The 22,562-nt window shown below is 37.8% G+C and overlaps 1 protein-coding gene across 1 annotated transcript; it reads right to left on the reverse strand.

Moving 5' to 3' along the window:
• Window positions 1-6,085: 6,085 nt before the first annotated feature.
• On the reverse strand, window positions 6,086-15,318 carry LOC121656106 (spermatogenesis-associated protein 48). Its single transcript, XM_042011152.1, has 8 exons — window positions 15,050-15,318; window positions 13,518-13,653; window positions 8,513-8,595; window positions 7,943-8,081; window positions 6,656-6,723; window positions 6,523-6,564; window positions 6,328-6,435; window positions 6,086-6,167 (listed from the first exon to the last, which is right to left on the reverse strand). Exons 1-8 carry the CDS (start codon window positions 15,316-15,318, stop codon window positions 6,086-6,088), a joined length of 927 nt encoding a protein of 308 aa, XP_041867086.1.
• Window positions 15,319-22,562: the final 7,244 nt, after the last annotated feature.

A 22,562-nucleotide genomic window follows, 5' to 3' on the forward strand; every position in this document is an offset into this window, starting at 1 on the left:
TCTCCATGGCCATATTATGGATTGCAGCAACGTTCGCTAATTTCCTCAAAGCCTCAGGTTCTGTGCTGCTTCGTCTGTGGGGTCAGTTTTCTCACACATGCATGTGTGAAGAAGAAAAAAACAAGGACAGAAAAATGCAAGACGGGCGACTGCTGAAGGAATGCAAGCAGTATAATGTGACTCAGCACTGTGAGTGTTAGGAGTGCAATGATGACTGTGATCTTCCTTGACCCATAAGATACCCTCTGGCTCAGTGACACGGCAGCCCGACTGAGGTGATTACTGAAGATTTTAGAGAAGTTCTTTTAGCGGTAAGGCCTGTAGTTATGACGACTGATTTGCTGATCATCTGATCTCCACAAAGTGTGTAAAACATTCAGTGTGGTGGAAATGCCAGTGAATGCATTAGTTATAATTCAACAACATTTAAAATGACATCACACATATGGACAAGTCAAACTCCAGCCAAACCTCCTCCTTCAGCTTCATCCACAACACCAAGGAAGCCATGTTACTGTAATTAATATTACCTTGCAAGTTTCAAAACATCATCAGGTAGTGTAGCCGGTTGACTAGCGAACAATAGGCCCGGGATGGTTCTTATTTCATGGATCTTTAAGCAGTATTCACTGTTTCACATTTGGAAGCATGAGCAGCATGTAACCCTTAATTGGTTTCAACACCTTAATAAGTCAAAGACGTTCAAGACTGATAATCACATTAAATAGTCCAATTTATCTAAAAAGTCAATTGCAAACTGAAAAAGTCTCTTTCTTTAGGAATGCATTATGCTGTGAGGATGTCAGAGTAAATTAAATTCCCCTTTGCACACTAAAGCATCAATTTCCTTATGGTAATTATCTGCTGGAATAGACGTGTCACTAGAAGGAGTCAGGCATGCTTGACATTTAGCCTTTTTATGGAGAGGCGATGAGTAAAAATTAAGATGAGGAAAAGGAAATTAATCTCCAGCCCAGGCAGGCATTGAGAGATCCTGGAGGATAGTGGCTGAATCAATCATGATGTTTGTGAGCCTGTTTTGAAAAGAAGCCCATGATGAGATTCAGACCACAGGCTGGAAAATTTGTCGAGGAGGAGGTGCAAATAGAGTTGTGATTGCTTTGAGAAGACTTGCTCAGTTTTACTGGTCTTAAACACGGCAGCAAGAGTAGCGACTTGAGGACTAGTAGTACTCAAATGGAAGATCTAAATGGTACATATCTGCAACAGCAATCAAACAGCTTTGGAATAAATACTCAAAAGGGATGTATGCAATTAAATGGCAACTGATGAGAATTTAGGTGTTTTTGGAGCCAAGTTTTCAGGATAAAGCTGATTAAGTTAGAAGAATTAGCCTTATTTAAAAGTGAATATGAAAGACCTCAAGCTCATCACACACTGATGCTTGGAGCCCATGATGGAGACTCTAAACACAGACGGTACCTACAGAGTGTCACTTTTGGACTTGGAAGATTTCTGAAGCTTGTGGGACATGGTGTCTTGGCTACATGGGGGAAAAAATAATAGAAAATAATAATTTAAAAAAAGATTTTTACAATAAAATGTGTCACATTTTTGGGAGTCTTGAGGTCTATCGCTTTCCTCCTCACAGACAGTTTGATGGTGTTTACATTACTCTCAGCCTTAACACACAAGTGTGTTTTCAACGCAGATGAACTGATACGCAGCATTGTAAATGATGGTAGATCCTGAATAAATGCTGACTGGTTCAAAGTATTTTTGGGCTTGGAGGGACTGACAGTAATTTTTGTAACAAAAAGAGACAAGAGCCAAAAGGGACTTTGACAAAGATGCTATTGAACAACAGCATCAGCACAACCAAGAGCAACCCACAGCTCAGATTGTTCCATGTTTTCCTGACACATGTAGCCCCATTACAGCAGATCACCTTCAGACCCCTGTTTACAATGATGCACTATATTATAATATTTCCCTGTTTCTGTTTACTTTGGAGCACCCACTATGTCATATATCACCACAGAAGGAAAACTGGCAACATGTGGCTGCTGAGCAGCGTCCTCTGTGCTTTGGAAGGTGAAGAAAAAAGGGTTCAGTATGTGATAAGTTGGCAATGAGAACATGTTGGTGGACAAGCCTTTGGTAATTATAGCCATGTCAAGCCCCTCTACTTAAAAACGTGCATTAAAAGACATCCTAGCTTTCTAAAATCAGACTTTAAGTTCAGTTTTTGGTGGTTACAAGGCGTCAGCCTCCAGGAGAGCTGTTAGCTGGTGTCAAGCCAAAAGGAAGGATGCATACTGTAGATACACAGGATTCAAAACAGTGCAAAGAAAAGGATAAATCTAAACAACCGTATTGTATGATTTGTGACTACAGAAGATATTTCCCAACACTGTTGTTAATTAATTACTTAATGATTCATTACAATATAATAAATACATTTTTATTTTTGATATCTTCAGAAAAATGTTTAATTTAATAAGAATTTAATGGAAATTTGATATTTGAATTCTGGAAAATGGCAGATTGCAGATTTAAATGTGGACACATCATCATGAAGAAAGTTAATGCTTTGTCAACTAACATTTAGCCTTGAGTTTAACTTTTGGTTATTACCATCTGGGTATTTTTAAGCATCAAATAACTGTCCACATCTAGACAGGAAAGTAGAGTTGGAGACTAATTTGTGAACAATGATTTGACTTATAGATTTTTTTTCTCAGTGACTGGCAGCAAGCTGATCAGAAGGAGAGTTTATACTTAATGGTACCATCATGAAAATGTATTGACAAACCATTTCATGAGAAAAGTCTCATTTAATTTGTCTAATTTAAGCCTCCTTGTCTCCTTGCCCCTCATTTCCTTGCTCCTCTGTCCTTCCTGCTTGTGACCCAGAAATCATTTGCAGCAAAATAAGAATGTCTCAAATCTGAAAGTGCACCTGGAAGAGAGAGGATTCAGGAGGGAAGAGGTTTGCCAGAGCACCTGTAAGCAAGTGTGGAAATTCTTTAGGTACCTGCAACATGTAAAAGTAGCGTTGTCTTTAATTCTGCAGTTTAAAATTCATTCAAACTAAATATCTGTTTTTATATGCGTGTTTCACCTCTCACAATTGACTTTATTCATATATTTTCTTCAGTTTGTGGGTTTGAACTCAAAAATTAGAAACTGATGTAACAGTGTAAACATGAGATGGTTGCTACCATCCATCAAAAACAGAAGAAATGTCATTTCAGATTTGTCAAACCATCCCACAAGGATGGCATTGAAACACTCAGACCAGACCAGAAGTTGACAATATTCAGTAAAAACAACAACAAAACCCTAACAACTTTTTAAATTAATATTATTTACTGATAATGCAGACTAAATTATGGGTAAAGAGGATTTTTAAGTTACTTTTAGTACTTTTCTTCACTAGTTATGCAGACATGAAAACTGGAAGCTTTAAAGTGTGACTCTTGATGTTTAATAAAAGATGCAATGTGGAAAATTTACAAGAACCACCCCTTTATTTATCTTGACCCTCATTGGGCACAGAAAAAAAAAGAATTGTGCACATTGTATTTAAAACCTTTTTCTAATCCCTTCACTTTATTTTGTAAATTTGATCACACAGCCCCAACCTTTCTCAAAATCAGCAGTTCAAGTACAAATCCTTGTGAAATGTAAATCTAAACAAACTATAGATGAAGAGAAACAGGAAAACCAGCTCATCCCTATTTCCTGTCTAAGCGTGAAGCTGCACAAACCACAGACGTAAAGATACTGCTGCCAGACACTTCATAATTATGTCGATTTGCATTACAGCCACATCTACAGAAAACAAACACCTCTAAACAATGTGTGTAGTGCAGACTTTTAATACTGAGTAAATTACCATAAATACCGAAATGTTAAGCACATATTAATATACCTGGGACTGTTTTATACCAGCTTAATATGATATATTCAACAAGAAAATCCTTCCTTCCATCAATATATTCCCCTTTTGTCCCTCTCATTGCCCTTCATGGTAGAGACAGTGTTAAGTCTTAAACACACACACACACACACACACACACACACACACACACACACACACACACACACACACACACACACACACACACACACACACACACACACACACACACACACACACACAGTGAACGACTGAGTGAGTGAGTAAGAAAATGTTTAAAAGGACAAACCAAAAAGCTCACTACCCAGAGTTAGAAAACCACTCATCTAAATCAGGGAAATTATGATAATAGGGCATCTCATTATTCTCCAACTCACTCCAAATCAGTCACTGACATCACATCATTATAGATGTATTCACATAAACAGATTGGATGGCATAAATAGGAAGCTGACACCTTAAAAACTTTCTCATCTGTGTAGTTTAAAGCTTCTCCTCGTGTCAGCCTGTGAGGCAGGAAGTCTCAGGAACGGGTTGCAGGGTGTCATGGTGGTCACCATTCGAGACAGAGGGGCTGCATGGCCAAACCCGTAATTCCCAAATTCTGGGATTGCTCTGTGAACATATGCAATAACAGATTATTTTATATTTAGTAAAATTTCAATAACTAAACCCTCTTTTTCTTGAATGAACAAACAACTAAGAGTGTCAAAATGACACAGAAAAAGTACCCAAAAAATCCCTAGGAAGTATGACCGTTGCTGCAGATTGTTAATCAATCCAAGTACTTGTCTTTTCTTCTGTTTTGAGGAAAAAATATGGGAGGCCAGCCCAATCAGCAGAGGAAACAGATCTCGGGGGGTGTCAAGCACCAGGAAAATGGATCTGGGTTGTGAAAAACCACCGTTACCACGAGCTGCTCTGGATCCAGCCATCTGGAGATGCCTGCTCCAAAAGCCGGTAAAGTTTGCTAAAAATGTGGCCCATCTAGGAAACAGGTTTCCACCTCCTTAACAGACAGCCAACACTCCCAGAGAGGAGCAACATTTGAATCGACTGTTTTCATTTATGTAAGCTAGCATTCAGAGTGTTGAGAGTTGTCCTGAAATAAAATACTTTTAGATGCGTTCAGTTTGGTCATGTTTAGTAAATTCATTCATTCGAAATCAGCCATATTGATAAAAATTCTTTGTCATTTTCCCTCCAGTTTCTCACCTTTCTGTCCTTAGAAATTACATTCCGTGTTTTAATCTCTCTTTTTCTCTTTTTTCTGTAATGTCACCTCCCACACACGCAAAAAATAATATCAGATGCAAATATCTACAAGGCTACAAAAACAGGAAGAAAAAAATGCACCACTGAATTTATTATATAAATTAAAATGAATGAATGAATAATTGAATGAATGAATGAATGAATGAATGAATGAATGAATGAATGAAAATAATTGGATATTCTAACTTTTTTTTGGTATGTTTATGTTCATTTACCTACAAAACTGAACGCAGTATATTTCCTTAAAATAAAATTCCTACACTTTTTGTAGATTTTTGTTGCTTGTTTTTATGCTTTCTGTGCTGTTGATTCCCTTTAGTTATAGTTGCCATGATTTTTATCACCGTAATCTCAGCTGAAAGCATTTTTTTCTTAACAGGAATACCCTGCAGATGTCTGATCCCATGTCTGTGAGTAGACATGACTTAGTAATTCAGATCATGTTGGTTTGATATCAGACACCTGCTAATTTTATCAATTAATTGCAAAGCATGTTTTTAAAAGTATTATATTTCTTTAAGTTGATAGCATTCTATTAAATCCAGAATTTTTACATCAATATATTGTATGTTTAATAATATGTACTGTTCCATCCAAGTAACTATTGATCAATCAATAAATAAAAAAATAATAATCCAAATGAAAAACATTGATTCTTTTTCTTCATTGTAATGCAGGTATTAATCCTGATTACTCAAAATTGCAGTTTATTTTCAAACCCATTTCAGTAAAATCTGAATACGTTTGTGTGGTGAAGCTGGATTATAGCCTGATGTCGCCCTCTAGTGGACATTTGATATATTAATAATAATTCTCATGTTGAACACAGTATGAAAATGGTGATAAAAAATATGCACTGAGGCTACGAGGAGCGATACAGAGAGAAGCAAGTCTCAGTGTGAAATGATGAATAAAACATATCTCTCACCCTAACAATGTTGTATCAGCAGCAGCAGCAAAGTTAGCATAGACAGCTTTGCCTGTGTAACCAGGAATGATGGTTCGACTGGCAGAAAACAAAAGGATGTGCATTAGATTCTCTTACAGGAGGCTGAATATATCACCAATGTGCTATAAAATGTGCATTTTCACAATCTGCTATAGTCACAGCCAGTGATGAAAAGTAAATGCTAAAGAAATAACTCATTAGAACTTCAGTGTCTCACTGAGCTGAAAGTGTGCACGGAGGGATGGTGCTCCTCTTCAGGGTCAGTGGGTGAAAGTCTTCATCCATGTTATCAATGTTATCCATCTTCTCCGAGCCAATTGTGCCACTGCCAATACGAGAGAACCCACTCGTGAAGACAGGGTTAGGTTAGCCCATCAACCCAGTGGTAATTTCTGGAACATGACGCACTCACGTGTACAGAGGGATTTGTCCTGACCTCCGAGATCCACTGCAGCTGAAATGAATAATTTAGGAAAGCTGCTTTAAACCTCACAATTAAAAGACTGATGCAGCAGTTCAGTTTCAACTTGATGTCTATAACTTACAATGAAATGGGCTTCTTTGCATCACTCCTTGATCGAAGCTGTCGTTTGTTCCAGTCAGCACCTACTGACTTGCAATGGATAGAAACAACTGATCTTTTAAAATATTTTATAAAGCACCACATTGATAAAACACCTCACATTCACAGAGAGAGGTGCTTGACATTTAAGCAGAGGAGTTTAAAGGCTAAATCTCTTGTTTCACCATAAATGTTCTGAAGATATTGAGGGGTTGTGAGCAAGTAGAAGAGGGCCAACACACAGACTTAACTGTGAGCAGGTGGAGAATTCACGCAGAAAAATAAATAAATAAAAATCTAAACCAGAATAAAGAATTACAAAACAGAATACACAAGAAACAAATTTCTTACTGAACAAATCAAGAAATCAAGCAGATGGTGACAGGAAGCAAAACTGAAATACACAAATAATAATAATAATAATAATCTCAGAGAAGGTGAAACTAATAAAACTTTGGGATTTGAAATCCCCTGCCCCCAAAAAGAAAGAAAAAAAATCAAAAGAAAAGAAATCCAAAACCTCTATTTCCTAATTACCCCTGTAGAAAGACTTAAGCCGACAGTGTGTGTTGGGATTTTCTGCCGTGTGACAGCAGTAGGACGATGCATGGGGGATTGGCTCAATATACGACGTTACCTGTGCTCACTGTAATGAAGATGAACATATCGCACAGTAAAACAATGAGGTTTTTAGAAAATAAAGTCTCAGAGAAACATACAAACTGGATCGATGAAGGAAAAATAAGGGAAAAAAGCAGGAAGAGACTGTGAGAATTGTGCTTTGCTGTGGACGGATCAGCCCAGCATGGTACTGTAAAGTATCAGGTTGGATAAAAATCACAGTATGAGTACGAGGGTGAAGTTATTCGGTATTGGCATTGATCTTTTTGTAAGAATTGATTACAAACAGAAACATATAATGAATCACTTATGTTTGAATTTTCTTCCAGCAAGTGAAGACTGACATTAAACCTGCTATAAATAAAAAAATATTAAGCATGTGTAGTCAGTGGTTAGCAGAAAATAAGCTTTAGAAACAATAGATTATCCTTACAATAGATGTCAAACACTTAGTTTACAATACCTTTGTATAGAATGTGAAATACTATGCTGTTCAATATTATGCTTAAAAAAAAAAGAAAAAAGAAAAAAGAAAAGGAAATCATCCATTTAGAATTACAGTTTTAACCAGCTGTGGAAATGCATGTAAGCCTCAACCTGTGAGGGAGCTGCAGCCTTGGCAGCCTTTTATCTGTTCTCCGTGGCTCACCTGCCACTGCTGAGGGCTGCTGTTGTAACGCCCCGATGAGGAAAACTGACTCACTGGGTCCGCTGATTTCTCCAGTGTAGTTTCTGCCGGTTTTAAGCGTCGGAGTAACTTTGCATCCCAGTTGACTTCCTCATAACTCCTGTAAATAAATTATGGTATTATGGCACTAACACAGTGAATCAAACCGAGTAACCTCAACTTTCTTGATTGCAACCACATTAACTTGATTCCCAAAGGTTGTTTGCGTTCATTTGAATTTTTAAACAACCTCCCTCCATTACATGAAGTCTATTAGTACGCTTATTTAATGAGGGGTTGATTCTTCCCCAAGGCTTAAAGCAATGCTACACCTCATCTGCATTATTCCTTTGAGCAGCAGTTTGCATAAAAAGGGCACTTATTTTGCTGATGACGTCATTGGAACACATAATTAATCCTATTAACTCACAATCACCCATAAAAGAAAATTATACCGTGTTCAGGCTTCACATAATGGATTATGGAGAAGGTGAGCTATGTTTATCTTTACTATTACAGAAAAGAAATTACTCAGTGTCAATGTGATCTTACCTTTGTGTTGCAGAAGTGTATATGAAGTGCTGAACTGCTGCTGAGTTATCCGTCCACAGTCTCGGGTCTGGAGAGAAGGCATTCTGCAAACATAATATTCAAAGTCAGTGTTTCGCCTACCATCATATTATATCCCCCCGAATGGCAACCCATGTCCTCCCAAGAAGGTCAAGTTAATTTTATCTTCTCCGCTCTATTTCTCACATGGCGATATCATTTCAACTGTCACTGTCAAAAGGCCACACCGCCACCCCCAACTCAACTCTTAGAAACTCTTTTTTTCCCCTCATTTTTTCACTTTTTTCATTCTTTTATCTCGTATGAACACATCCTTGCTGACCCAGGTTATACTCTGGTTGTTTTGATCTGGCTGCAGACATAATCTACCAGACCATCGCATTTAAAATCTCTGCCTCTGACAGCTTTTTTGAATCATACAGTGGAAATCGATCTATTTGTTCAGGAACGGTGCCTCTGTAACAACAAAGATTATTGATCTCATAAGGTCAAGCCAGTTGTGTGTGATACGAACACCATAATCCTTCTAACACCAGCATGATGATGTAAAATGTTATCTGTGATACTAGCGGATGTGTTTTTAAAAGTTACACCATCTTACCAAAATCATATTAGTTTAAGGTCATATAGTCAATGCAGCTTTGCAAGGCTCTGGTGTGGCTAAGCAATATGACTTTTTAAAACAAAACAACCGCCTTCATGTCTTCCAGTCAGGTTTTAGACAGCACCACAGCACTGATCGAATAAAGATGATAGAAAAATGTTAGTCGTAGTTTAACTGGACCCCAGTGTTGCATTTGATATAGCTGACCACAATATATTACTCAAATGACCAGAGAACTAAGCCTCACTAGCACTGAACTAAACTGGTTCAAACATACTTAGAGAACAGGAAGCACTTTGTGTCAATAGGAGCAGACAAGACTATCATGTGTAGTTCCCCAGGTTCCATCCTGGGGGCTCTTCTGTTTAACATCTACATGCTCTCACTGGTGCAGTTCATTAAGAAAAACAAAATTGATTACCATAGCTACGCAGATGACACACAGATGTATATTACAATGTCACCAGGAGACAGAGGCCCTGTACAGGCTCTTGGTAAATGACTGGATGTGCCTGAACTTTCTTCAGTTAAACAAAAACAAAACTGAGGGGATTGTCTTTGGAACCAAAGAGAAATTTTTAAAGGTCACCACAGAGCTTCATTCTATACGCCTAAAAACCATCAACCAGGCCATATATCTGGGTGTAGGGATGGCCTAAACTTTGAAAAAAGCATTAAGGGGATCACAAAGTCAGCCTGCAATCACCTTAAGAATTTATCAGGGGTGAAAGATCTGGTGTCTAAGCAGGACCTGGAAAAACTAGTCCATGCTTTCATCTTTAGTCAGCTTGATTATTGTAACTGTGCTTTTACAGGTCTACCTAAAAGATCAACTAGACACCTGGAGGTTTCATAAGTCTGCTCCTTGAGTCCTCACTCAGACTGAGAAAGTAGACCACATAAGTCCAGCTCTGAGGTCTTTACACTGGCTGCCTGTCTGTCAGAGGATAGACTTTAGAGTAAGGCATCAAAAATAATGCGTTAAAGGCGGTTATTTATGTAATTATTTATTTAATTATGTAATTAATTGTGTTAAAAATTTTAACCCTTTTAACGCATGCGCAGCATCCGTCATTTATGATGGCGAGACATGGAGGTAAACTAAGTAAACGTTTATTTATAAAGCACTTTTCATAGATAAAAATCATTAATTGTTGTACATAAAATGGGTGCAGTAAAACAACATATTAATTGCATAAAATAAATAACAACCATCAACCAAAAGCTTTCTTGAATAAAATAGTCTTCAACTGCCTCTTAAATGGGTCCACAGAGTTGACCACACGGGGGGACATGGGCAAGTCATTCCAGAATCTGGGGACTAAAGCCTGAAAAGCCAGGACTCCCCAAGTTTTTAAACTGGTCTTTGCGACCTTCAGGAACTTCTGGTCTGAAGACCGAAGGGTGCGCCCTCAGGATATAGTTAGTTTGCAATATACTGGAGGGCCTGATCATGTAATGCCTGGAAAGTCAAAACTAAAATTGTAAAATTAACACCAAATTTGACTGAAGGTCAATGAAGTCTTGATAAAATAGGGGTGATGTGGACTGTTCTGTTCCTGTCAATAGTCTGGCGGCAGGTGTTGAGATTCACCTTAATTGAAACAAGTGAAAACAGAATTGCAATAATCGAAACCAGATGAGATAAAAGCATAAAGGATCGTTTTAAGATCTCATTTTGATAACATTCTCCTAACTTTCAAGATAGCTTTCAATGATAAAAACAATTTTATTGTCTAAAGGTGAGCTGGCGCACTCGATGGATGGATATGAGATCATCAAATCCATGGGAGATGAGGATGTTTTAACACCCACATTTTCTGGTGAGAGGGTTCAACACCCGCACTTTTCCCGCATTTTTTTTTTAACCTTTACGTACTTTTGCACAATCATTACTGTTCCAGTTGTCTCTGCATGTACCGTGGCAGCCTTCTCTTCTCCTCTTCCCTCTCCGGCTTTTCTGTTGCTAGTACCGTCTGTCTTGTTGCATTTGTTTATTGGTCAGCTGAATAAGAGGAAACTAGCAGTTCACGGTTCCCACCGGCACTTATTTACCCAAAAGTATTTTTCTTGGACTACCAAGAATACCATGCTAAATTTATCAGTCCCATGTTAATAAGATCTATGACACTGTCATGTGAAGCTGAAGAATGAGATATGAGAAATGTTGATAACAGCAGCTATTTGAAATAGTTATTGTTTGCCTTTGTTTTATGTTACTTTTCAGTATTAATGAGGTTTCCTAGTGAAACAGCTGTAAAATCTACTAGTCAGTAGAGTGAAACAGCAATAGGAAACAAGGGCATGTCCTTTCTAAATCATTTGTGCTGTGCAGATGTTGAAGACACAGGTATGATCATTACTGGACCATGAATGTAGTGAGAGAAATTGTGAACAGGTTCTAAAATACAAATAAGAGCAGAACCCTTCACTAACAAAGTTGTTGACTGGTGACAGAAATTATTTATACTTCAGATATGCAGGGGTGGGTGTAGAAAAGTTTTGATGTGGGGGCCAGATGGGCACTGACCAGGAAGAGGTTGCCACAAATGATATATATATATCATCTAATGTAAAATGCAGAGAAAAACTCAAGTGAGCACGGACCTGTTCTTTCTGTTGTTACAATATTGTAAAAATTGGTATGTTTGAGGCTTAGCAAGACACCCCTCACAAATGGTGATTAATTATGATTAATTTAAAAGCTCCAATTAATCTTATTTAACATTTTAATCATTTGGCAGCCATACTTTAAAGTTCTGTTGCTGCTCTAAATAGTTTATGACCATAATACATCTGTGACCTCTTGATCCAGTGAGAACGTACCAGACCCCTCAGGTGATCTAGATCTGGTCGTTTATCAGGTCCCAGAGTCAGAACCAGATATGGAGAAGCTACGTTCAGCTTCTTTGCCCTACATGTCTGGAACAAGCCTCAGATCAGCTGAAACACTTCTTATTTAAAAGTCCAAACTTGCACTGAATTTTTAAACTTTTCTTTGTTTTAAATAACTTGTGAACTGTTTTTATTTAATGCTTCTTCTTTCTTTTACTTTTCTAAAATTATAAATTATGCTTTTTTTTCTGCTGTGTGGTAATGTTTTAATGTCTCTGTAAAGCACTTTGAATCACCCTGTCCTTGAATTGTGCCATACAAATAAACTTGCCTTGTCTTTACAGAACAGCTTCACCTCTGGGTTGTTGGCTTTCTTCATATGACCAAAATTCTTTCTGCTTTCATTGTCGTTTGAATGTGGGACTTTTGGTCTTTACAAAACGTTAACCTTGTTCTTCCATGACTTCCATTAAACATAATTAGCTTAACTTGCTGACTGTGGACTTTTATGACACTCAGCCATACCTGATTGTCATCATTATTTTAATAAAGTTTTGGGTTATATTGAAGCAGAAAAAAGTAAATTTCACAAAGTTTCTTTAAGGCACTTTCATGCTTACAATATGGTTCAATAGCATGTTAGCACTTGCTTCTGGAACAACACATGTGAGCTGAGGCTGATGTGAAAGGCATTAATAACTTAGTTCAATGAGAGTCGCAGGGGAGCTGGAGCCTATCCTAGCAATTAACAGGCAAGAGGCAGGGTACACCCTAAACAGGTCAATTTCTGAAATAAATCTGGCTATAGATTAAAAAACAAAAATATTGCAGATCCCCAAAGTTACAATTCATCTTGTGGGAGGCACAGTATCTGAATAAAATCCATTGCAATCTATCTTACGAATAATTTCACTCAATGCACCATCCTTGATACTGCTAACACACAAAAAGGTACAAAATAGCAAGATGTTGTATAAAAGACTGCAATTCATTCAGCAAATCTTTACTTCTTTAACATTAGCAAGCGACATTGTGTTTACCACGTTTGCTTAAATACTAGCATCAATCAAGCTTCCATTCACAACACAACACAAAATGATCTGTGACTGACTGCTAAAGAGAGCTTCTCCTAAACTATAATGAGTGTCAAGGTACTATTGATTATTGCAGTTGGCAGGTTTAGACACAAAACAGCGAGACAATATAGTATTCTCAAAGTGGACCACATAATAGTCCACTGATGTGATGCTCATGTGCTGCAAGGCCAATAAGAGGTACAGTATGTATTTGCGTGTTATTTTTTCATATCTGTTTCTATTTATAATAAAACAGTGATTACTTCACCATTGTGGTATGTAATTTGTAATGTCTGCAATGCAGTAAATTCAGTTTATAAAGCAACGCGTGTTAATGTCCTCAGAGAGTTAAAGAAGAAAAATGAAAGGAAAATAAGTGACCTGTTTAATGCAATGCTTATCTCAGTTGGAAAACACAAACAAATTGAAAACACCTATGTGCACTTCAGCAGGAAAGCCAATTATTACTCACCTGACACAGAGCTTTTTTATCAGCCAGACTGTCATGCGTTGTCGCTTTTGTTGTTGCCCTCTGTGACTGTTGTTGAATTTTAACAGGACTGGCTGAACCTTGGGATGATACACTGACATTAGGTCTCTGGGACAAACTGTAAACAGTATGCACAGCAGCAACTACGCTGAAGGTCAGATTATCCAGCAAGGATGCCCTCGGGCAAAACTTAGCCAGGGGTTCTTCTTAACCACCTCCCTTTCTCTCTGAATGGGACTCCTGCTGTCTCTCAGTGCCCATCATGCACAGGACACACTAATGCAGTCTGCAAATGGCAGCTAATCTTATTTATACAGTATTGTGCCTGGAGGCACGGATGCCAACTAGCTAGGGCTCCAGCTTTATATTAACTACTTTAGACTTGTTATGTGTCACTTTATTTGTGATCATTTTATTGAAGAGACTGTTTATGCAAGGAGCTGTCGAGGCAGATTTAAAAAGCTATCTGTTTGAAAAAAGACAGCTTTCATTACATTTCTTGGGTATTTGCTTAATATTTGCATATGTGAGACAGTAATAAAAACATGAATGTTAAACAGAAACCTAATTTAAATCAATATGCATCATAGCGACACCATGGAAGTCCAGGCTGTCATGTATTTAAATGGTTAGCAGTGCTAGCTTACCAGTGTGTGCTAGTTAACCAGCATATGGTTGCTATCAGCTTGTTTAGGATAAGACAGAGTTAAACAAAAACTGTAACTGTGGTTGCTATTAAATGTCTACACACACAAACACACACACACACATATGTATGTATATATATATATATATATATATAGAGAGAGAGAGAGAGAGAGAGAGTATCTTGTAGCTAGTTATCTAGTAACTTCAAATAATTTTAGAACACCTTTTAAAAGTCAATGCTTTCTCTGCTTTCTGAGGTTTAAACCTTTTACATTCTCCCAGCCATTGGCTCTTATGGGTAGAATTACAGATGAATTAGCAGAAAACTGATGAAACAAAATTGAAATTCAACCAGAGATGTCTCTCTTTTGTATTCAGTATGTATCGTGTCTGTGGTGGTGTGGCTGGGAAGTCTTCCAGAGTTTAAGACGATGCATTTTAACTTGCTCTAGTTTTTCAAATAACAGATAAAATCTCACAATCTCAGTTTACTCTTATGTGAGACAAAGAAAAGAAAATCTTGATTAATAGTTACCTGATAACTAAATTAGTTGGTAATTATTTTTTTTTTATAACATTTATTAGCAGACTAACTATCATTTAATGCACCTCTTCGGTTCTTTCGACAATCCAGCCTTTTCTGCTCTATGGTAAATAGTCTGTAGGCTGAATATCCAACCACATGGTTCTAACTTAATAACTTAATTCAAACTTAAATTCCTGCTATTATATCACTGAGTCTTTCTCTCAAGGCTGCATTGAGGATCCTACTGCAGTTCCAGGCTTTGACCTCTCTTGCATCGACAGAAAAGCCAGAGGGATGTGGTGCTGTTTGAGGCCTCTGTCTGGAATCTGGGGGGACCCACAAAGCAGATGCCACATGATGGAAATTAATGAATTTTGGTCGACCTTTAATCCCCAGGTCCACCTCGGCTCCAGCACTCAGCAGACCACTGCAAGGATCCACTAGTGGGACATCGCATCGTGAAGGAGCCAGGGCAACACGTTCAGTTTGGGGTTGAAGTCCTAGAGAACCTGCATGTCCACCACCAGCCCGGCACAGACTGAAGTTCAGCCTCTTGATGATGTATAGCTCTGCAGAGAACGGGGTTGAAGGGTCCAAAACTGTTGTCATTCTTGCCTGTGGAGAAAGCCACTGAATGATTGTGTTTATGTGCTGAGACACGTTGCCCAGAGACCGTTTTCGTTTCCTGCTCTGATCAAATTACTGACATGCAGAGAGGCTATGAAGGTGTATATCCACATACCTTTTACTACTGAAGAGCTATGGTTCAATAAAAATCCTGGACTGTATTCTGGTCAATGCAGTTTCTGGATAACATTCATGACTAATATTTTTTTCTTCTTAGCTGTTATGCTTTTTCCACCTACAGCAACTAATTTATCAAACTGCCTAAATAAAAATGTTTTGCCTGTAATAATGGGGCGATTATTATCCGTGGAAAATTACTGCACACAAATGGGTTTTGGTGGCAAATGATAAACAGAAGACTTGACCCTGCCTCCGGGTTTAGTGTACAATTTTAATGTGGGTGTAAGCAACCGATTAAAATTGGTTTCCCATTTTAATCAGTTGGCTTTTTAATCCATGTGACCACTAGATGGAGTGACAGTGCTAGTATTGTTAGACCCTAACCCTTAAAATGACACTGCATATATGTCCTGTTCCTCATGGATTCATCAGCAACCTACAATTATCACATATTGAAAACTAGAAGTCTCAGTAGTAATATTATAATGACTTATTAGGCGTTCTCTAATGGGCATTATAATGCAAGAAGGTGACCTAGTACTAAGTTGTCCCTCAAGAAACATTATATTGATTTTTATGTGCTAAATGAGCTTTTTTTCCCAGCCTAAAGTGGTACTGGTTGAAGAGAAACTTCAAATATAAGCTGTGTTTATAAAATTGACAGTAAACTAAGTAGAAATTATGTAAATTGCATAAAGGCAAAAAGTGCTTTTGCAAAGGGGAGTAATCTGGTGAAAGAGCGGGCTTGAAAGAGCCGTCTTATATTCAGTGAAGCAAGAAAACAGAAATACTATTTGCCTCACTGCCTATTAATTAGTGCGCTTGAAATGTTTTACTGAAAATGTAAATATCCCTCACAAATATATAGGCCTGCACAGCAGCTACATATGGTTTGTGTGAATAGTAAAAACATTCTTATAGGTGGCTTTTTTCTTTGGAGGATATTCATCTTAATGTGTCAGTGGTGATGATGGTGATGCATGCTGATGGATGATTTTCACTCAGGCTGTCATTAGCAAATGTAAACACCCAAGAGCTGTTGAAAGAGATGTGTAAAAATAGCCTAATTAGAGTTATTCTGATAACTGAGTTGCGAATATGCCCAACTCCCACACAATGTTCCCCCAACAAAGGAAGAGTACAAATGACACTGGTGAGATCTAATGTGGCCCTCTTCCGAAATCACTGTTCAGACCATTTAAAAACACCCCCAAAAAAGAAAAAAAAACATACCATTTGTTGCATCAATGGTATTTCGCATGAGGGTGTGTGCTGTACTTTCAAACAATTCTAAGGAAAAGGTCTCCATAGATCCAGAATTCCAAATGATTTATTGCATCTGGAGTCCATTAATTATTGCCATATCAGAAATTCCTCATTCATCATACTGTATTCCCCCACTGTGTTGTAACCCAATTATTTCTGGTCTTTTTCCTTTGTTGCAAGATTTTAAATACCAGCCCCAGCCTGATTTTTTTTTTTTTTTTTTTTGCAGGGATTCAGATATTTCTGGAGTCATTACCATCAGAGCAGCCGTTGTTACCGGATCCTGTGTTATTAGTCAGCTTGTCTGCCATTCTCCTGACTCCTCCGCAGTCTCAGAAATTATTTAAACCTTGCTTCTCACCCATGGTGCAAGGACCAATGCTATAGTGCTGTGGCCTCTAATTTGCAGAGGCTGAAGTCATCTGAGAGAAACTGTTGCTCTGGATTAAGAGACGATGTTGTTGTGGCTGCTGCAGAGGGCCATCAAAGCACAGCCTCAATTGTAGTGCTGGCTGTCTGAAGACAAGATGCTCTGGGCTTGGAATTATTTTTGTTAATCAGACAAGCAGAGATGATGGTGACCGAGGCTGGCACCTCAGGATCAGACAGGCAGGGCTGGAACTTGATATGCAACAGAGAATGGATCTCTCAAGAGTGGTGAGAGCTCTCCATAATATAGACAAACAGCACCGTTCAGCACTGTAAGGGTGACCTACAAGAAAATTAACCAGATAAATAGGAGCCAGTTGCTGAAAGATATTAATAAGTGCAGTTAAAATTATATCTGTGTCTTTGATGTATTGGATATGTTTAGGGCTGTATCTCATGAGAGTCTTACATTTATCAAGTCTTTTTGTCTCCAGCTGTGGTATGCAGCTAAGTTTATACAAAGAGCTTCATCAAAACTAAGTTAGAGTGCTTAAAGCAAACACTGCTGGGCTCATGTCCATATGTTTTTGTTAACTGATGAAATTGCATAACTTTATTTATAGCATCAAGGCCTTAAGTCATTGATCATGGGTCATTTTCATCACACCATAAAAGGCAGTGAATTGATTACTCCCTGTTAACCATGCATGCATATTATTACAGAGTAAACAGGCTGATATGGACTCTGTCTCATGCTGTGTGTGGCACTTTCAACCATTTGGAAAAATCCAAACAGCACAGAGATGAAGCTCCCATGAGGGGTCGGGGTAGCTATGTCCTAAGAGAGTGGCCCAGGGCTTTATTGTAGTGCTGCTTCCCTACCCTCTGTAGCTGCAGCTCCCTGCTTGTCACACTCAGTTTGCTCAATGAAGTAATGAATATGCCGCTGTACATTTTTCATGAGGGAGGAGGGAGGAAAAAAATTGTCTCCTTATAATGCATTTAGTATGGAAGTCTTCACACACAGTTCCCCTGCTAAGCACCCTCTGGGCTATCATGATGCTGCATGAGCATGATGTTTAATGTTAACATTCCCTGAGGGAGAGTCAGGATAATGCAATGTCACATTCAGTGATGAATCTGTTGACTACAGCAGATTTACAATCATCTGTAAATCACGGCTAAGTATGGATAGCAGTGCCTGCCCTCTTTGGAAAGGAAGCAGTGGGCGCACAGGAAACAACTGGTGGAAGCGAAGCTGACCGAATCAGCCACTTGAGAAGGTGACTCAGTCACATCATTTCTACTCTGAATTACCAGGAAGCTCACCCACGAGCTTCCAAAAGTGGAAGACTATTAAGAATGAAAGAGAGACATAACCATCCAAAGATAAATGTAAATTAATACAAGGAATAATCAGCAAGAAAATATTAGAGCAAATGATTCACTGATTCCCTCGAGCAAAAATAGGAAATTTCGATGCAATTGTGAACATATTTCTGATTTGGATGGGTAAAATGCTGATCATTCCTGCAGTGGACTATTGAAGTTTTTTTTTTTCATGTACCAGTAAGAAATTAGGTACAAGAGGCTCCCTGCTCAGAACACCATGAAAGGGAAAACGCAAACAAGTTATGAATTAAAGCTTGAAATGTTTTTGGTTTTCCAAATAGAACTAATATAAATGCAAACGTGACCAAAAGAAAGTATGTAAACTCTAACAAGATCCAATTTAATCCCCGATGCTCTAGGCTAACTTTCATTTGAAAAACCTTCTCAAATTCAGGCCGTACCAAACTACATAACCCTGGGCTCCAATGGTACGAGTCACCTGGAAGAATTAAATTAGAGAGTAAGTACCAGCCTTATAACCATGATACTGAATTTGTACAGAGCCTGATCTAAAAACGAAGCAAACAAATTCATCCATTTCAGACTTAGAAGCACACAGCAGCCTTTTCAGCCTGAAGGAGGCATATATGGAAACCTACTAAAGATGATGCTGTTTTTTTTTCTTTTTGTTTGTTTGTTTGTTTTTTTTTTCTTTTTTTCTTATTTATTATTTTTTGTGATAAAGACAGTAAAATCCTTCACAATAGGGATCCTGTGATGAGGAGGTTAAAATGAAACTAGAAAATTTCTAAAGAAATTTTGATGGGTGCCAATGCAGGCGATGCCTGCTCAGATATACATACATGTATTATGAAGGCAGTCATGTCACATAGGTTGATAATGATGGAACAAGCTCTGATGAGTGTATGGGAGGGGTTGCAGACAGACATTGACATGTAGACACACCAACAATATCATGTATAGAGAGAGCATGTTTGTGTGTGTGTGAGAGAGAAAGAGAGAGAGAGGGAGAGAGATAATGAGAAAAGGGGTGTGCTGACATGTACGTCTGTCATAGACACTGACTGATAGCACTTAATCACTGATGTCCATTATAAACCAATAAAAACTGTGGATTGTTCATTGGGTGCATCCTTATCCTCTGAATCACCATATATTACTGTATCTGGGGAGGTGTATGTGTGATTCCAACCTTGCACATACAACTGCCCCAGGCCTGCTCCTTGGCGTTGCTATGACGACATAGACTCTTTAGAATTTTAATGCTACAGTTTAACAAACATGTTTTTAATGTACTTGGTTTTGTCACGTTTCTACTAAAGTGTGGTTAAAAAACAAACAAAAAACATACTCTTCTGAGCTTGGTTGCTCATTCGTTCTGTCTTGTGTGCAATGAATGCTGAGGGAAAAAAGGCCACAAAGGATGCATCACAAGCAGCCTTCGTTTGAGGGCAAACGAAGTGCAAATTTGTAGGGTGGAGTTGGAGGCTTCTTCAAATTGGGATGGACAGTGCTTGGTGCACCACGATGACTTATTTAGTCAATAATTTTGAACTTCGACGTGTGCAGACCCTGAATTGGGACACAGTGTCTGCCTGCTAACTCATTCTGAAACAGATTCAGTCTGAGCTGACAGATGAGTAAAGTTTCAAAAAAACCCTTGATCATCCAAGCACTGTTCACAAACAAAAAGTCCTATCAAAGAAATTTTTGAACCATGAGCATCAGAAGAGTGAGAGAAACTCATGGATTCATTTTACCCTAATGTGAACAGAACTGAAATAGTGACAAGCTTAAAACACATGAGAATCCAGTTTTGTTTTCTTTTTGAATGGGGGGTTAATGGGAGAAAAAGTAGACTTTCTGATGCTTGGAGCAATGTAGCTCAAAATCTGTAAGTCCCAGCTCTCTTGTAACCAAGGTTCATTTGAAGCCAACTTAAATTTATCCATTTTTATAAATAATTCGTGTATGAAAATGAAAAGCTGTGAGCATGAGACACGCTTGTTTAAGAAATTTTCAGAATCATTTTTGAGGTGAGATATAGAGTGCGGAGGGAATTTGGGCGATTTTCAGATTTTCTAAAGCATAACCTAGTTTGTGTCAAACCCGTTAAAGATATAAAGGTGTGCTTTCAGTCAGTTAAGATTTCATCTTTTCATTTAAACTTTGGATGATGTTTCTAGGTGAAAGTAGGCCTAAACTGGAAGTTTGAAAAGTAGGCTGGATTTTTCTTAATTTCGGCCAAATCCCATTCACCGCTATAGGATAAAAAGTTACTATTTCTGGCAAATTATGTAAACACAGTAAGATTTTTGTACAGCAAAAGTCATAGCACACTCTATTCCTGATTGAGACACACGTTTTGATATAACTTTTGTGGGGGTAGAGTTGAAGCTGTGGGTGGATCTTGAGAAAAACTGTAAATATAGTTGTAAAATAAAGTATGTTCAAAAATATTATTCAATTTACCATATAGCTTTCAAGCACACCCTAAAATGGCGTTTTTCCGTCGTCCTGTCTTCTAGATGACAAACTCGCATGTCAAATATAACCACTGGAATAAGTTTTTAATACACATTTTTTGTATGATCCTGTCTGGGTGTTTCTCTTTTATTAATGAAATAATTAATTTAACAATCAACATATTTTAAATAAAAGTAATAATACGCTGAAGTTGTGCCCCACAACATGTGTACAACCCTGTTCCCGAAACCTATTTAGCATGGCAGAAGAAGAAGAAAAACAGTAAGTCCCATGACACAGAGGAAATAACTCATCAAGATTTCTGCTAACAGCATGGACAGACAAAGGGTAAAGTTTCTCTTAAATTTTTTTTTAAATATTTTCCCAATCTTGACTAAATGTGTCCTTTTAACCAATGCAACCCTGTTACTCATACTGTAAGAGTAGCTGGTTAGCTCAGTTGGCAGAGCATCTGTCTCCCATACAGGAGACCAGTTTGATTCCCCCAGGGGACAAATATTAACACCTTCCAGCTGGGTCCTTAGGCAAGACCCTTAATGCTACTGCCTAACCACTGTAAGTCGCTTTGGATAAAAGTGTCTACTAAAGGACTGTTATCTAGTGAATAACACAAATTGAAAAAAAAAAATCTTTATTAATTATTTATGACAAACTCTGTCCTCAGTGTTAACAGTAACATTACATTTCACTGCTAGCATATTTTCCTGAATAAAAGCTAAAATTAGCATTGATTTTCAACCCTGTTACTTTCCTCCCTCATTAATTGCAGGAGTTATGTTCTAAAAAGGCAAAATCTGTGAAGTAGTCAGCTTTATTTTTTTACACTTATTATAGATGTAAAACCCCTCACTACAAACTTTATACACTTTTCTCAGACAGACATTAACATTTTCACACTTTTCTCTCTTGTTTAAACACCCTGTACTGTACAGGAGTCATGGTATGGAGGAGATTGATTGACAGTGGTCTACAGCCAATCAGGATGCAGAACACAATGCACTGTTAAAAAAAAGCAGGCAAAATTGCACTAAAAAATATGTGAAACTGCGAAGCCGCGAAAGGTGAACCACATTATCGCACACATTATTATATATATACATATATATACATATATATACATATATATATATATATATATATATATATATATATATGTATACATATATATTAGTGCAACAACAGTGTTGCACTAACCATGGCACACAACTAATAAAGCGTCTCATAAAAACTTTTGATGCTTAAGTGACTTTTGATGCTTAAGCTGGAAGAAAACATGTTTTTGTTTGTTTATTATACTGCTTTGTTTGTTTGTTTTTTTAATACATGGCAAAAATACTTAAATAAAAAGTTTATTTTCAAAGGTTGATATACCCAAATTGTCCTCTAATTCTGAAATGACCAAGCGTTAGTAATATGTGTTCCTACAGCAATGGCACCCATAACAAATACATAACATGTAGTGCCAATGAGATCCCTTAGCTCATCTGACAGAGCTGTGAGAGAACTTGGGACTAAAAAGGTTGTTTTACATCATTTCTATTTTCAGAATTATTTCCTTTGGTCTGAAAGAGGCATACAGAATACCTCTCCACATTTCTGCTTTTGATCTGTGCATATCAACACATCTCAGA

This window comes from Melanotaenia boesemani, chromosome 16 (genome assembly GCF_017639745.1).
Source record: "Melanotaenia boesemani isolate fMelBoe1 chromosome 16, fMelBoe1.pri, whole genome shotgun sequence".
Classification (NCBI taxonomy): domain Eukaryota; kingdom Metazoa; phylum Chordata; class Actinopteri; order Atheriniformes; family Melanotaeniidae; genus Melanotaenia; species Melanotaenia boesemani.